The 17,500-nt window shown below is 43.5% G+C and overlaps 1 protein-coding gene across 1 annotated transcript in view; it reads left to right on the top strand.

Annotated features, from left to right (window-relative positions):
- Positions 1-17,500, top strand: part of corin (corin, serine peptidase) — a 58,341-nt gene that overhangs the window by 30,466 nt on the left and 10,375 nt on the right. Inside the window, 9 exon segments of the mRNA XM_084042873.1 lie at positions 242-349; positions 2,948-3,058; positions 3,649-3,774; positions 6,792-6,893; positions 9,569-9,800; positions 11,045-11,190; positions 12,880-12,987; positions 15,132-15,245; positions 16,071-16,181. Coding sequence (XP_083898999.1) covers positions 242-349; positions 2,948-3,058; positions 3,649-3,774; positions 6,792-6,893; positions 9,569-9,800; positions 11,045-11,190; positions 12,880-12,987; positions 15,132-15,245; positions 16,071-16,181 — 1,158 coding nt within the window.

The raw sequence follows: 17,500 nt of genomic DNA, 5'->3' as shown, positions 1-17,500 counted from the left end.
TATTTTGGTCATAACATTTTAATACTCACTATCTCTCTCTCTCTCTCTCTGTCTCTGTCTCTGTCTCTGTCTCTGTCTCTCTCTCTCTCTCTCTCTCTCTCTCTGTCTCTGTCTCTGTCTCTGTCTCTCTCTCTCTCTCTCTCTCTCTCTCTGTCTCTCTCTCTCTCTCTCTCTCTCTCTCTCTCTCTCTCTCTCTCTCTCTCTCTCTCTCTCTCTCTCTCTCTCTCTCTCTCTCCTTCAGACTGCATTGACAGTGAGTTTAGGTGTGGTACAGGCCGCTGTGTGGCGCCCCCTCTGGTGTGTGACGGTTATGACGACTGTGGAGACATGAGCGACGAACTCAACTGTGGTGAGCTTTGATTGGTTGAATATTCTTTTCATTAGACATAAATGTAAACATGAGGTACAGTCAGACATTAAGGCTCCTGGGGGACTTGTTTCCATTGTGGTCCTATGTATTCAATTCATCAACATAATATATAATATTAACACATTAATACATCAACCAATACAGAGGTGAAAAAGGGGAAACAGTGTCAGTGTCTGACTCCTCATTACTGCAGATGTTATATTGATAAATAAACCCTAACAGGGTGTTAATCACCCTGAAGGGCTGTATTTCTCAATAATGACCAGCTCCCCATTGATTATCCTGCATATTACACGCCTACTTCATAAAGAAATGAATAAACTGATCCCAAAGTAACAAAACAAAGGATTTCATTGGTTAATACAGTAATGACAGTATTCCATTCATGTATGTCAGGTGTGTTCAGTGCAACGTGTCGCCTCAGAAAACAACAGGAATAAAATAGAATCAATATCTGGTTATTGTAGTGTCCATTTTACACACATGTAACAGCATTGTTTAGTAGTAAATAACATGGTGTGTTTGTTTACATGGTTGTCATGTTGGATACAGCATAACATCAAGCAACACAGGTTGATATGAGCCAATCAGGTGCTCTGATTCTTTGATTAGACACATTGATATGAGCCAATCAGGTGCTCTGAGTCTTTGATTAGACAGATTGATATGAGCCAATCAGGTGCTCTGAGTCTTTGATTAGACAGATTGATATGAGCCAATCAGGTGCTCTGAGTCTTTGATCAGACAGAGGTCTGTTATAGAGCTCATCGGTCATTATGCAGAAATAACACACAGCTGAATTCAGTGATGGACCAATCAGAATCAAGCATTGTAATAACAGTCTGTAATGGTTAGCGCCCTCTTCTTTGCAACTGGCTGCTTTGGGTACTGCAGTGTCCGACATAGTGTGAGTTTGTGTGTATCATTTTGTGTGTTTGTGTATAATAAAAATTACATTTTTTATCCCACGATTTTGTAAACCCACTTTTTACACCCAGTGCCATTTATCTATGTAATCCTGGGCACTACACTCCCTCTGCCAACCTAGGGAGGCCAGGGCCGAGCTCATGTCTCCTTCAGTGCATGAGAGCCAACTGACCTTCTTGTCACCAGGGGGGAGTTTCCCTGGTAGGACGTAGCTTCTTATCACCTGACAGGGGGGAGTGTCCCCGGTAGGACGTAGCTTCTTATCACCTGACAGGGGGGAGTGTCCCTGGTAGGACGTAGCTTCTTATCACCTGACAGGGGGGAGTGTCCCTGGTAGGACGTAGCTTCTTATCACCTGACAGGGAGGAGTTTCCCTGGTAGGACGTAGCTTCTTATCACCTGACAGGGGGGAGTTTCCCCGGTAGGACGTAGCTTCTTATCACCTGACAGGGGGGAGTTTCCCTGGTAGGACGTAGCTTCTTATCACCTGACAGGGAGGAGTTTCCCTGGTAGGACGTAGCTTCTTATCACCTGACAGGGGGGAGTGTCCCCGGTAGGACGTAGCTTCTTATCACCTGACAGGGGGGAGTTTCCCCGGTAGGACGTAGCTTCTTATCACCTGACAGGGGGGAGTGTCCCCGGTAGGACGTAGCTTCTTATCACCTGACAGGGGGGAGTTTCCCCGGTAGGACGTAGCTTCTTATCACCTGACAGGGGGGAGTTTCCCTGGTAGGACGTAGCTTCTTATCACCTGACAGGGGGGAGTTTCCCTGGTAGGACGTAGCTTCTTGTCACCTGACAGGGGGGAGTTTCCCTGGTAGGACGTAGCTTCTTGTCACCTGACAGGGGGGAGTTTCCCTGGTAGGACGTAGCTTCTTGTCACCTGACAGGGAGGAGTTTCCCTGGTAGGACGTAGCTTCTTGTCACCTGACAGGGGGGAGTTTCCCTGGTAGGACGTAGCTTCTTGTCACCTGACAGGGGGGAGTTTCCCTGGTAGGACGTAGCTTCTTATCACCTGATAGGGGGGAGTTTCCCTGGTAGGACGTAGCTTCTTATCACCTGACAGGGGGGAGTTTCCCTGGTAGGACGTAGCTTCTTATCACCTGACAGGGGGGAGGTTCCCTGGTAGGACGTAGCTTCTTATCACCTGACAGGGGGGAGTTTCCCTGGTAAGACGTAGCTTCTTATCACCTGACAGGGGGGAGTTTCCCTGGTAGGACGTAGCTTCTTATCACCTGATAGGGGGGAGTTTCCCTGGTAGGACGTAGCTTCTTATCACCTGACAGGGGGGAGTTTCCCTGGTAGGACGTAGCTTCTTATCACCTGACAGGGAGGAGTTTCCCTGGTAGGACGTAGCTTCTTGTCACCTGACAGGGGGGAGTTTCCCTGGTAGGACGTAGCTTCTTGTCACCTGATAGGGGGGAGTTTCCCCGGTAGGACGTAGCGTGTGGAAGGAACACGTTATTCCAACCAGTTCCTTTCCCCTCCATCAGGCGCCCCGGCTGACCAGGGGGAGGCAGTATAGAGACCAGGATTACTGCATGTTTTTGTGAGGGAACCTACCCTAGTTTGTGTGTATCATTGTGTGTGTATTGTGTGTATTGTGTGTGACCCAGTGTGTGTATCATTGTGTGTGTTTGTGTGTTGCAGTGTGTGACCCAGTGCGTGAGCATCGGTGTGGAGAAGGAAGGTGTGTGTCCAGAGACTGGCTGTGTGATGGAGACCATGACTGTATCGACAAGAGTGATGAGCTCAACTGTTGTGAGTTTATATTAAACTGTAATCATTACTGAACTGTTTTAACCCATTGAGACCTGAAGCTGATTCTACATGTCTCCTAAATCTCAACAGTATTCTGAAAAACCTATGTTTCTATATCAGTGGTGCTCAATCTTTTTCATGTCAAGGACCCCCAAAATGATATGTATTTGGCCGCAGACCCCCATCTCAAAATATGTTGTTCCAGGGACCCCCCAGAAGCAAAGATTTGAGTTAAAAATGTTCGCTTTAAAAATATATATATTCAAAGATTTGCACACATTTTCACGATTTTTCAAAAATAGCCCAAAGTGTAAAATAATGCGTTTTAGCTCAAATCTAAAAATGACACAGTTCCAGGTCTTAATGGGTTAAGCTAACATTAAACTCATATTATATATTATTTAGTTAATAATTATTTAGTTTTTTATTTTATTAATGATATGCTCATTTTGCCAAAATGTGTGTGTGTGTGTGTGTGTGTGTGTGTGTGTGTGTGTGTGTGTGTGTGTGTGTGTGTGTGTGTGTGTGTGTGTGTGTGTGTGTGTGTGTGTGTGTGTGTGTGTGTGTGTGTAATAATGTGTGTGTTTCAGCGTGCAGCAGTCAGGGTCTGGTACAGTGTGAGGACGGACAGTGTGTTCCTCCAGCTTTTCGTTGTGATGGAGAAGAGGACTGTAGAGACGGGAGTGATGAGAGACATTGTCACACTGACACACCTGGTACGTACCTGTCTGTCTGTCTGCCTGCCTGTCTGTCTGACTGTCTGTCTGTCTGTCTGTCTGTCTGTCTGTCTGTCTGTCTGTCTGTCTGTCTGTCTGTCTGTCTGTCTGTCTGCCTGTCTGTCTCTCTACGCACTCACATGTCTCCCCCCTTCTCTGCTCACTCCATTAGCTCCCAGTTACTGCCCGCACAGAGTACAAAACAGAGCAACCAAAGATATGACACCCCCGTATCTACTAACACAGAGAAGCTGTCAGAACCTTCTCTAAAACACTCTGGACAACGCTCCACACGTCCTAGACTCTTCTCTCTTCTCTAAAACACTCTGGACAACGCTCCACACGTCCTAGACTCTTCTCTCTTCTCTAAAACACTCTGGACAACGCTCCACGCATCCTAGACTCTTCTCTCTTCTCTAAAACACCCTGGACAACGCTCCACACGTCCTAGACTCTTCTCTCTTCTCTAAAACACCCTGGACAACGCTCCACACGTCCTAGACTCTTCTCTCTTCTCTAAAACACCCTGGACAACGCTCCACACGTCCTAGACTCTTCTCTCTTCTCTAAAACACTCTGGACAACGCTCCACGCATCCTAGACTCTTCTCTCTTCTCTAAAACACTCTGGACAACGCTCCACACGTCCTAGACTCTTCTCTCTTCTCTAAAACACCCTGGACAACGCTCCACACGTCCTAGACTCTTCTCTCTTCTCTAAAACACCCTGGACAACGCTCCACACGTCCTAGACTCTTCTCTCTTCTCTAAAACACTCTGGACAACGCTCCACACGTCATAGACTCTTCTCTCTTCTCTAAAACACTCTGGACAACGCTCCACACGTCCTAGACTCTTCTCTCTTCTCTAAAACACTCTGGACAACGCTCCACACGTCCTAGACTCTTCTCTCTTCTCTAAAACACTCTGGACAACGCTCCACACGTCCTAGACTCTTCTCTCTTCTCTAAAACACTCTGGACAACGCTCCACACGTCCTAGACTCTTCTCTCTTCTCTAAAACACCCTGGACAACGCTCCACACGTCCTAGACTCTTCTCTCTTCTCTAAAACACCCTGGACAACGCTCCACACGTCCTAGACTCTTCTCTCTTCTCTAAAACACTCTGGACAACGCTCCACACGTCCTAGACTCTTCTCTCTTCTCTAAAACACTCTGGACAACGCTCCACACGTCATAGACTCTTCTCTCTTCTCTAAAACACTCTGGACAACGCTCCACACGTCCTAGACTCTTCTCTCTTCTCTAAAACACCCTGGACAACGCTCCACACGTCATAGACTCTTCTCTCTTCTCTAAAACACCCTGGACAACGCTCCACACGTCTCTTCTCTCTTCTCTAAAACACTCTGGACAACGCTCCACACGTCCTAGACTCTTCTCTCTTCTCTAAAACACCCTGGACAACGCTCCACACGTCTCTTCTCTCTTCTCTAAAACACCCTGGACAACGCTCCACACGTCATAGACTCTTCTCTCTTCTCTAAAACACCCTGGACAACGCTCCACACGTCTCTTCTCTCTTCTCTAAAACACCCTGGACAACGCTCCACACGTCCTAGACTCTTCTCTCTTCTCTAAAACACCCTGGACAACGCTCCACACGTCATAGACTCGTCTCTCTTCTCTAAAACACCCTGGACAACGCTCCACAAGTCCTACACTCTTCTCCCTTCTGGCTCCCAAACTATGGAATGAACTCCCCATTGCAGTTAGAACTGCAGACTCACTCCCAATCTTCTGTCGTAATCTGAAGACTCACCTCTTCAGACTCCATATCAGCCCGTAGCACTAGACCTAGCCTTGCAGGATCATGCTAAGGCTAAAATGTAACTTAGATAGCATGTTATGTAGACAGATGCTATAGTGCGTTGGTTCTCAAAGTGGGGTCCGGGGACCCCCAGGGGTACTTGAGGGGGTTCCAGGGGGTACCCAGCTAAATGATGAATAGGAACCAAATGGACCCATATGGGTCTGTAACTCTGAGAGTGTACAAATGGATCCAAATCCATTTGTACACTCTCAGAGTTAAATTAACATTGATTTTACAATATGAATTGGGGTCCCAGAGATAGAAATGCCATTAAACGGGGGTCTGTAACCTAATGGATGTCAAAGTGGGGGGTCCTTGAAATTAAAATGGTTGAGAATCACTGCTATAGAGCTGTAAAAATCTTCTCTTATGGGGGTCCCTGGCATATCTATTCAAATGGGGGTCCACGGGCTAATAAGTGTCAATTTGGGGGTCCTTGACATGAAAAAGTTTGAGAACCAATGCTATAGTGTGTATAGTTTCAATGTGCAGGCTGATGATAGGTTATAGGTTATTGGTTTACGTATGTATTAGTTATTATTAGATTATTGGTTTACTTATGTATTACTTTATTATTAGATTACTATTTTTATGTAATATTTCTATTGTAAATTACGCAAATGTGGGATGGAAGACAGGGTAAAGCAAATGTCAATGGGATTGGTATTTTATATAGTCAGAGGACAGTGTCCTCATACCTGACTAACTACTAGGTTACAAAGTGAGTGACAGTAGCTACAGTATATAGCCTACTGTATACGTTTTCCAGAAAACTCTTAGGATTTAGAACAGTGAGTGTCGAAAATAGCAGATCTACAAGCTCAATTCTGCTATTTTTATTTTTTTGTGTTTTTAATATATATATATATATATATTTTTTTTAAACACAATTCTCCTCTTTGGGAGGGGGGGAGGGGTGGTCCCTGGCACAACATATTTTCAGATGGGGGTCTGCGGCCACATACATATCATTTTAGGGGTCATTGGCATGAAAAGTTTGAGAGCCACTGATTTAGAAGACATTTATGTGGACATAAATAAATGGTTAAAATGTGTGTTGTGTGTGTGTGTGTGTGTGTGTGTGTGTGTGTGTGTGTGTGTGTGTGTGTGTGTGTGTGTGTGTGTGTGTGTGTGTGTGTGTGTGTGTGTGTGTGTGTGTGTGTGTGCGCGCGCGCGCGTGCAGTTCAGAGGGTGTGTGTCCCAGGTCAGACCAGCTGTTCGTCCACTTCCTGTTCCCCGGTGTGTGGAGGAGGAGCCAACCCCACCTGTGACCAAGGCAACTGTAGTAAGACTCACACACACACACACACACACACACACACACACACACACACACACACACACACACACACACACACACACACACACTTATCTTATTTTAAATGCGGTACAAAAAATAGCCTAATGCATGGTTGCAAATAAGATTTAGTTATTTGAATGTTATATTTAGCAAGGTTTGGCATTATAGATCAGATTATGGCTCTTTTCTGTGTTTCTATGTAGCCAATTAAGAAAAGAAACAATAAGAAAACAGCCAAAAGTTAAACAAATATATACTATATCGGTCTATAAGGCCACGGTGGGCAAAGAAAACTAAGTATAAAAAAGCCATTAGAAATGCTTAATAAAGTAAACAACAAAATAATAAAGTAAAATAATCACATTTTATTTTAAATTCTCCATTTTCCTCCCATACATTCAACAACTGAACACTGTGCTTCTCAAAGCGTGCGTTTTGACAACAAGAATGCACAGTTTGGCACAGATATAGACCACCGAAGTCCTGACGTCACTCGTTCATCCCCTGGTTGGTAAAGTCATTTCTCTATGGAGAATAACATTGGGTCGTCTTAGAATCGTCTCATAGAAGAATTGAGGTCCAGAAATAAACAAACTGTCTCTGTGATATTTTCAGGGAGGAGGTTCTGTATGGTTTATGATAGTCAGTCACTTATATATTTGATACTGTCTGTTTCTGGCGAAAATTTCACTAATTCGGCGGAAGTAACATTATGGTTTTCTCACCGTCAGTTGATGCTTCATATCCATAAGAGTCAAACCGCCGGGATCATTTGTTTATTTTTGGAACACAGTTCTTATTTGACGCGATATTAAACACGTCTATGGGTATTCAGAATGGGGGGGTGGAAAACTGCGAACCAGGTAGACAAACAAAGGATGTGTAAATTACGTCAGACTTCGGTGGTCTTTAATGAAGTCAATAACACAATAATGTCCGTATACAGTGAGTACAGTAACACAAGCTTCATGTCAACACCCGGCCTCTTCAGCACCTTGGACAGAGTCACTGGGTTGAGAGGAGAAACAAAATAAATGAAGATGGGCTACAATAACAATAACAACATCTGTGGTGACGTTTCTCCACAACAACAGATTAAAGTTCTTAGTGTTTATTAAGATAAATGAAAAAGGCTCTGCCTCTCCTTACCTTATAGATGAACCTTCTGGGATGTTCGCTCTGCAAAGTCATTTATAACAGGGCTCTTCAACGCTTTCAGGCCAAGGACCCCTTGGCTGAGAGAGACCCCCCATTATATATCGTATAGAATACAATCTTTTCATAGATTTCATAGATAGCTTCATAGACTTATTTGACAGACACTGTCTGTCATCAGTGTTGTATTCATGTTAATGTGTGTTTTCAGACTTTTAACCACATAAACCGTCCATAATAAGTAAACTAGACCTTTCACTCTGTACTCGGTCCGCTCTTTTTCCCCCCCAGATCTCTCTGCCGAAAATAGCAGATCTACAAGCAGACAGCGCGAGGCGTTGTCTGCTTGTAGATCTGCTATTTTCGGCTAAAGTTCTCCTCAGAATAGGGATGCTTGGTTGAAGTGGTTAATGTAAAAATCACAAAGATTTTGGCAGCCCCCCTGTAGTGACTTTGGGGACCCCCAAGGGGTCCCGGACCCCTGATTGATACCCCTGATTGATAAGGTCCTTCAGATCCAGCTGGCGTGCGTGGGTATTCTCCATGGACAGCGTGGCCGGTTCCACTGAGGCCACCCGGTCCCATAGCACTCCTCAGATAACTTTGGATCAGCTTTCATTTGGAGAAGGAACGTTGGGCCGATGCCACTGTGACTGGTATGGTCAGGAAAAGCAGCAATACAGTGCAGACTTCACAGAAACTATAGAACTACAATAAGAAGTTGTTGTTAGCTGTAGCAATGCATGCTGTCTCGTAAGCACCCACAGAATGACACCAGTTGTATCGGAAATTGCAGGGTTAAGTCATTCTTGTACTTTTCCACCCGTGTGTTTCTGCTTCTCAATTGTCTCTCGCTCCATTTACACCTGTAACCTGTGACCTGTGACCTGTAACCTGTGACCTGTCTTACTCTTCCGGTATCTTTGGCCCCCACCTCCCATAAAATGATGGTCCGAATCGTAAATATTATGTTGTGACATAAAATCAACCTTGGCTAACAATCACTCTTTTTTTTTTTTTTGACTGGGTTGGGCGGGGGCCCCAACGCCATGGGCCCCCAACGCAACTGCTTGTCTGCGTCCCCTGCACGCACGCGAACACACACACACACACACACACACACACACACACACACACACACACACGCGTGTTTAAGTTAAATCTTCGCCATGGGGTGAAATAATCGTAAATAACATGATTATTTCAGTCAATGAATATATAATCTCTCTCTCTCTCTCTCTCTCTCTCTCTCTCTCTCTCATCCTCCCTCCCTCCCCCCCTCTCTCTCTCTCTCTCTCTCTCTCTCTCTCTCTCTCATATTCTCTCTCTCTCTCTCTCTCTCTCTCTCTCTCTCTCTCTCTCTCTCTCATTCTCTATGTCTCTCTCTCAGCCCAGTGTGAGCCCATAACACTAGAGCTGTGTATGAACCAGCCGTATCATCACACCAGGTTTCCTAACCTCTCTCTCTCTCTCTCTCTCTCATATTCTCTATGTCTCTCTCTCAGCCCAGTGTGAGCCCATAACACTAGAGCTGTGTATGAACCAGCCGTATCATCACACCAGGTTTCCTAACTTCCTGGGTCATCAGTCCCAGAGGGAGAGCTCTGTGTCCTGGGAGAGCTCTCTGTTCCCGGCGCTGGTTCAGACCGGGTGCTACCAGTACCTCATGTTCTACGCCTGCACCCTGCTGGTCCCCAAATGTGACCCCGACACCAACCAGAGGGTCCCCCCATGCAGGTGAGACCCTTCTATTGTCCTTCCTATCCTAATCACTTTGACTGATTGACTGATTGAAGACGTTATTAATGTGCTTCAGTGTTGATTTTGTCCACTAAAACTATGACGAAAAATGTTTGTCGACTACCTTTTTTCACTGACAAGAACTACATAAAAACTAAGCTATGATGACTAAAACTAAGACTAAATATATTGACCATTTCGTCAACAAATAAAAACTAGACTAAAATGTTAGTGAGGGATCTAGTGGAGAAGAGATCCAGTAGAACTAAAAGACAGGTCATTTTATGTTTGGTTGCGCTCGGGTGTTGCGCTCTGAGAATAGCAGATCTACAAGCTCACAACGCGTCGCACTGCGACGCGTTGTGAGCTTGTAGATCTGCTATTTTCAGCATGCAACCAAGTGTAAAATCAGCCATTATGACGCCATCAAGGCACCGCTGAAATACCTTTTAGTCCACTAAATCAGCTGTAGATTTAGTGGACTAAAGTCTTATGATATTTAGTCGACTAAAACTAGACTAACAGTAAAACATTTAAGATGACTAAAATATGACTAAAACTACATGGAACGGAAAATCAACACTAATGTGCTTGTAAAAATTACAGGTAGTAACAGTCAAAAGGTCATGCTAAAAGGATAACACAAAAAAAGCCCCTGGGGCTTGTTTCCATTGTGGTCCGTTGTGCTCAATTCATCAGTTATGCACTACAGGCGGAACATCCTGCAAATTAAAAACGTTTTCAAAAATAGCAGATGTACAGTACAAGCTTGGAGCGCGTGTATATCTGCTATTTTTGAATAGTCAACGCTGAGATCTAAAACGACGGGGGATCAGGATTTAGAAGACGTTTTTTAACCCTTTAAAACCGGGAATTTTAGATTTTAGCTATTCAAAAATTGAAAAAATCTTATAAATGTGAGAGCTACTGATTTAGAAGGCCTCCGTCTAAATAGTTTATCAGCACAAATCTTGTATGGATCGCACCTCTCGTTTCTTCTTCTTCAGGTCTTTGTGTCGCAGTGCTAAGGAGCGCTGTGAGTCGGTGCTAAGCATTGTGGGATTGTTTCTTCTTCTTCTTCAGGTCTTTGTGTCGTAGTGCTAAGGAGCGCTGTGAGTCGGTGCTAAGCATTGTGGGATTGTTTCTGTTTCTTCTTCTTCTTCAGGTCTTTGTGTCGCAGCGCTAAGGAGCGCTGTGAGTCGGTGCTAAGCATTGTGGGATTGTTTCTTCTTCTTCTTCAGGTCTTTGTGTCGTAGTGCTAAGGAGCGCTGTGAGTCGGTGCTAAGCATTGTGGGATTGCAGTGGCCGGAGGACTCGGACTGCAGCCAGTTCCCAGAAGACACTGCAAACTCCACTTCCTGTTTACTTCCTGTTCCTGGAGTAGATGGTATGTACAGTACGACCTGTCTCTCTGTGTGTGTGTGTGTGTGTGTGTGTGTGTGTGTGTGTGTGTGTGTGTGTGTGTGTGTGTGTGTGTGCGTGTGCGCCGGCGCGCGTGCGTGCATTCTATTACTTAACATATGCAGGCCTAATGTCCCCACAAGTATAGTAGAATGTGAGAAATATGTGAGGTTAAAACATTATTATTAGACAGTATAATTAAAGGGGCAGGTCGGGGTCAGACATTAACATTTAATTATAATTGAATGAAGTTAAAGATCATTAAGATAGATGAATCATCATTTAATTAGATAGACATTAACATGTAGACCAGTGGTTCTCAAACTTTGTCATGTCAAGGACCCCCAAATGGACACTTATTAGCCCACGGACCCCATTTGAAAAGATATGCCAGGGACCCCCATAAGAGAAGATTTTTACAGCTCTAGCAGTGATTCTCAACCATTTTAATGTCAAGGACCCCCAGTTTAACATGCATTAGGGCTACGGACCCCCATTTAATGGCATTTATATCTCTGGGACCCCAATTCATATTGTAAAATCAATGTTAATTTAACTCTGAGTGTACAAATGGAACCAAATGGACCCGTCAGGGTCCATTTGGTTCCATTTGTACACTCTCAGAGTTACAGACCCATAAGGGTCCATTTGCTTCCTATCTATCATTTAGCTGGGGACCCCCTGGAACCCCCTCAAGTACCCCTGGGGGTCCCCGGACCCCACTTTGAGAACCAATGATGTAGAGGTTAGGTTTAGGGGTGAAGAGTGAAGAGTGACGCGAATAAACCATACGATGATGTATCAGAGATTATTATGAATATTATATTGTATTATTATTAAATATTACCATCTCATATAAAACATGACACAGACATGTGTGTTTGCAGGATTACTTCTCTAGTGTAACAAATGCTTCTTTGTGATAACGTTGATACTCTTTACAGTTCACCAAACAACACAACCGATCTACAAGCTCACAATTGTGAGCTTGTAGATCAGCTATGTTCGATGCTTGTAGATCAGCTGTGTTCGATGCTTGTAGATCAGCTATTTTCAGTGAGTGACACCAGCGTGCAACTATAAGCATAAACCCATAATATCAGTGTTAAGGAGATATTGCAAAGAAAAGGTTATAAAATTACCTTCCTAAATGTGTGTGTGTGTGTGTGTGTGTGTGTGTGTGTGTGTGTGTGTGTGTGTGTGTGTGTGTGTGTGTGTGTGTGTGTGTGTGTGTGTGTGTGTGTGTGTGTGTGTGTGTGTGTGTGTGTGTGTGTGTGTGTTGCATTAGTCGACTAATGCAACACCATTTTTTTTTCATGATTTGACTGAGAGATTGTCAGTGAATCAGAGTCTGATTCCACTGACAATCTCTCAGTCAAATCATGCAAAAAATATGTTATGCGACATGAGGAACATTCCATTTGTCTGTAGGGGTGCTTAGTGTCTGATTTAACATATACTATTGGTTTCTCCCAATAAATCATGATGTATATCCTATTTTTGGCAAATTATTAGTTAATTAATATAACAAACTAGGCCAATCTCTCAGCCGAATAATTATAATACAAAAAAAAAGAAAAAAAGTCGACTCAGACTCCCCTCGACTGATTAGTCGACTATTCGAATTCACTAAATGTAACATATTTCTTCTTCTCTCTGGTTTCCATGGTAACAGAATGCTCTCCCAGTCATTTTAAGTGTCGGTCAGGGAGGTGTGTCCTCTCCTCTAAACGCTGTGACGGAGAGATGGACTGTGATGACAGCTCTGATGAGGACGACTGTGGTATGTACACACACACACACACACACACACACACACACACACACACACACACACACACACACACACACACACACACATAGCAGAGCTCGTAGATCGCCTGATGTGTTTTTCTGTGTGACTTCGCCACACGACAAAGTATTAAATTCCTAACCTGAATCTCTTTCTAATTAATGACATATTGTAATGACAAAATCCCAAAGATAGGTAACAGGACGAGCTTCAGATCCTAGCCCTTTAGTCTCGCGTCACCAGACTGTTGCCTCCCACAATTTACAAATGTTTCCGGCATACAGTCTGGGACTCGGAAGCTCTGATCATGTGTAAGGGGAAAGCGGATGCCCCTCCCCTACCCACGTCCGTTTCAGCATTGTGCAGTGACGCAAAGGAGTCCGACTGGAATCAACGAATCTCATAAACATTGTTTATGTCTACTAGTGTCTTCTTTCACAGTTTTTTCGGCGTTAATTCCATGAAACCTTTCTCAGTTTTCTGTGATAAACAATCCTCGCACACATAACATGAATCTACCGCTCCTATGACTCTATGCTTCACAAATAACATGAATCTACCGCTCCTATGACTCTATGCTTCACAAATAACATGAATCTACTGCTCCTATGACTCTATGCTTCACAAATAACATGAATCTACCGCTCCTATGACTCTATGCTTCACAAATAACATGAATCTACCGCTCCTATGACTCTATGCTTCACAAATAACATGAATCTACCGCTCCTATGACTCTATGCTTCCGCCTCGGTTCTGTTTCCACTGGGACTACAGGTCCGCGGGCACCGCGTCGTGATTGGTCGAGTGTCTTTCCGGTCTGAACAACTTCCGTTACGCAGCTTTCGGGAAGTGGAGCTCCAGACTCTATATAGCATTCAGAGATTGTGGAATAGTAGTCTGGTGACGCGAGACTACTAGCCCTTTAACCACATCAGCTGCAGGAGACAGCAAGCTCTCAATAGTCTGCTTTCATTACTGGGTTTGGGACATTTCCCAGAGAAGGCACGGAGTCTGAGTGGGGACAATGAATGAGAACTGAAGTCCTCCTTCTTCAATATATGTTCCACCACAACTTGTTGTATGTCAGGGGGGGTTTAAGTCATCTCCTGCTAGAGACACGGTTCTCCTGACACTTCTGGTGCCTCCAGTTTTTGTTTGTGGCTCATCATGCCGGTCAGGCACAGAGCTTTCCTGTTCAACATTTAGAACAGATGTCTCTTCCTCACCGGGTTTTCTCAGTTCTTTACTCATCTGAGTGAGCATATCTTTTAACCCATTTAGTGTCATTTTTAGATTTGAGCTAAAAAGCATTATTTTACACTTTAGGCTTTTCAAAAATAGCAGATCTACAAGCTCATAGCGCGGCACCGAGTGCCGCGCTATGAGCTTGTAGATCTGCTATTTTTGAAAAATCGTGAAAATGTGTGCAAATCTTTGAATAGATATATTTTTAAAGGGAACATTTTAACTCAAATCTTTGCTTCTGGGGGTCCCTGGAACAAAATTATTTTGATGGGGGTCCGCGGCCAAATACATATAATTGTGGGGGTCCTTGACATGAAAAAGATTGAGCACCACTGATATAGAAACGTTTTTCAGAAAACTGTTGAGATTTAGGAGACATGTAGAATCGGCTTCAGGTCTCAATGGGTTAACACAACCTCAAAGCTTCTGCCACCAGAGGAGGCTACGTCTGCAATCTGTTTGAGGTAGTTCTCAGTGTGTGTGCCACCTACTGTAGCTGCATACTCATTTGCCAAGGAACGTATTTGATACACCACCCCTTAATTATCCATGTGATGTACCATTGGCAACAGAGGGGCAACTCTAACGCTTCTAGAGCAGATTCGTCTTTGAATTCAACAATCAAGTTTTTGTGATCCGTGCTGGTAGGGTCATCCACTGGAGTGACTTGTTCAATCGGCCCAAACATGCAAAGAGGGTTTCATCTGTTTCTGCTGTGTTTGTGTCACCTCTGACTCTGACAATCTCTCTCTCTCTCTCTCTCTGTCTCTCTCTCTCTCTCTCTCTCTCTGTCTCTCTGTCTCTTTCTCTCTCTCTCTGTGTCTCTCTCTCTCTCTCTCTCTCTCTCTCTCTCTGTCTCTCTCCCTCCCTCTCTCTCTCTCTCTCAGGTTGTGTAGAGAGAGGGTTGTGGGAGTGTCCAGGCAGTAAAGTTTGTATTAAATCCAGTATGATTTGTGACGGCTTCCCTGACTGCCCCCTGCTGGTGGACGAGGCCAACTGCTGTAAGTGCTCATCGTATGTTTTGTAATATTCATTCAAATCTGCAAAGTAACTAAATCTGTCAAATAATTGTAGTTGAGAAAAAAGTACAATGTTTGCCTAGAGTAGAAGTATAACGCAGGGGAGACAGGGGTCAAAAGTAACACTATTTACATTTTCCTTCATAATTCACAGAATACTTGAAATATACTAGTCATCTCTTGTCTTAAGAAACATATATGTGCCCTAATTACTAATACCATTTATACGCTTTCACTAGTAAGGACAAGACTAAAATATGACTTTTAATGCAATAAGTCAGAGTGTTACAATTGCCTCCGTGACGGGGGCAATTGTAACACTGTAAAAATAAGTCATATTAACACTATATCTCAAATAAAAGCACATCACTATGTATTTTTTATAATTTGATATTGTTACTTAAGAATGTTTTATATATATCATTACAATTATTTATTTTATTTTTTTACTTTGAAATGTAGTGAAATGTTCATATACTAACATAAAAGAATGTAATCCCAGGCAATAAATCTGCTTGCATTGAAACACATTGTCACAATTGCCCCCGATCGGGCAGCCATGATGAAATCCCATTATTCTAGCTAGAAACACCTAGATTAGCATAGGCTGCTGATGTTAATTTGTGACCAATAACTAGTACTTTTACACCTAAAAATCTGTTTTTGTTGAAAATGTCTCTCCTCTCCTCTCCTCTCCTCTCCTCTCCTCTCCTCTCCTCTCCTCTCCTCTCCTCTCCTCTCCTCTCCTCTTCTCTCCTCTCCTCTCTTCTCCTCTCCTCTCTTCTCCTCTCCTCTCCCCTCCTCCAGCGGTGTGTAAGGATAATGAAGTATCGTGTTCTAACCATCAGTGTGTTCATCGTACTCTGTGGTGTGATGGAGCTAAACACTGTTCTGACAGCTCTGATGAGTGGGACTGTGGTGAGTACACACACACACAGACACACACACACACACACACACACACACACACACACACACACACACACACACACACACACACACACACACACACACACACACACACACACACACACACACACACACACACACACACACGCACGCGCACAGTACTTGGTCTCATTCCTCAAGTAGAATATAGCCTATCATAAGACATGTGGCTAGCCGCTGCTCCGGATCAGTCGGCTCTCGGAAATTCTGTAAACGTGGAGCCAGCTGTTGGAGGAGTCCTTCATATTGTCACATGGACATTCTAAAGTATTGCCTGAAACGGCTGTGGTACAATTTGAGCTCCTGATTTGTTAGTGTGGAACTCAGACATTTCTGATCTCCAGGTCAGTATTGGGTTTTAAACCAAACACTTCTTTTTGTTTTTAAATTCAATAAAAACATTGCCGGTACTCCATTGTTTCTCCGAAGATAACTTTATTGACTTTATGAATTATTTTATACGCATATAAGTGTCGTGCTAGAGGTGTATAATACAGCTCTAGACGTGTCAAAATTTGTCAGCTCATCTTCGGGTGGTTTATTCGCATCACGTTGCCTCTGATGTATAAAGACCTTTAGGCTCTGCTATATTCCAAAAACATCTTTGAGGAATATATATATATATATATTTTTTAGCATTTTATCAACACTAATCTTGGACAGGATTATGCAAAGGCTAAAATGTAACATAGATAGCATGTTATCTAGGCCAGTGGTTTTCAACCTTTTTCATGTCAAGGACCCCTAAATTGACACTTATTAGCCCACGGACCCCCATTTGAAAAGATAAGCCAGGGACCTTCCATAAGAGAAGATTTTTACGGCTTTAGCAGTGATTGAATGGCATTTATATCTCTGGGACCCCAATTCATATTGTAAAATCAATGTTAATGTAACTCTGAGAGTGTACAAATGGAACCAAATGGACCCGTTAGGGTCCATTTGGTTCCATTTGTACACTCTCAGAGTTACAGACCCATAAGGGTCCATTTGGTTCCTATCCATCATTTAGCTGGGTACCCCCTGGAACCCCCTCAAGTACCCCTGGGGGTCCCCGGACCCCACTTTGAGAACCAACGATCTAGACAGATACCTGGCATCCTATAGTGTGAATAGTTTCAATGCAGGCTGATGAGAGGTTCTTGGTTTACGTATGTATTACTTTATTATTAGATTATTATTTCTATGCATTTGATGTATTATGATGTATTATGATGTATTGTGATGTATTATGATGTATTATGATGTATTATGATGTATTATGATGTATTATGATGATGTATTATCTT

The sequence above is a fragment of the Gymnoscopelus microlampas genome (assembly GCF_963454915.1).
Source record: "Gymnoscopelus microlampas genome assembly, chromosome: 19".
NCBI lineage: Eukaryota > Metazoa > Chordata > Actinopteri > Myctophiformes > Myctophidae > Gymnoscopelus > Gymnoscopelus microlampas.
Note: the sequence above shows the minus strand (reverse complement) of the source record. Positions and strands in the feature narration are given on the sequence as shown.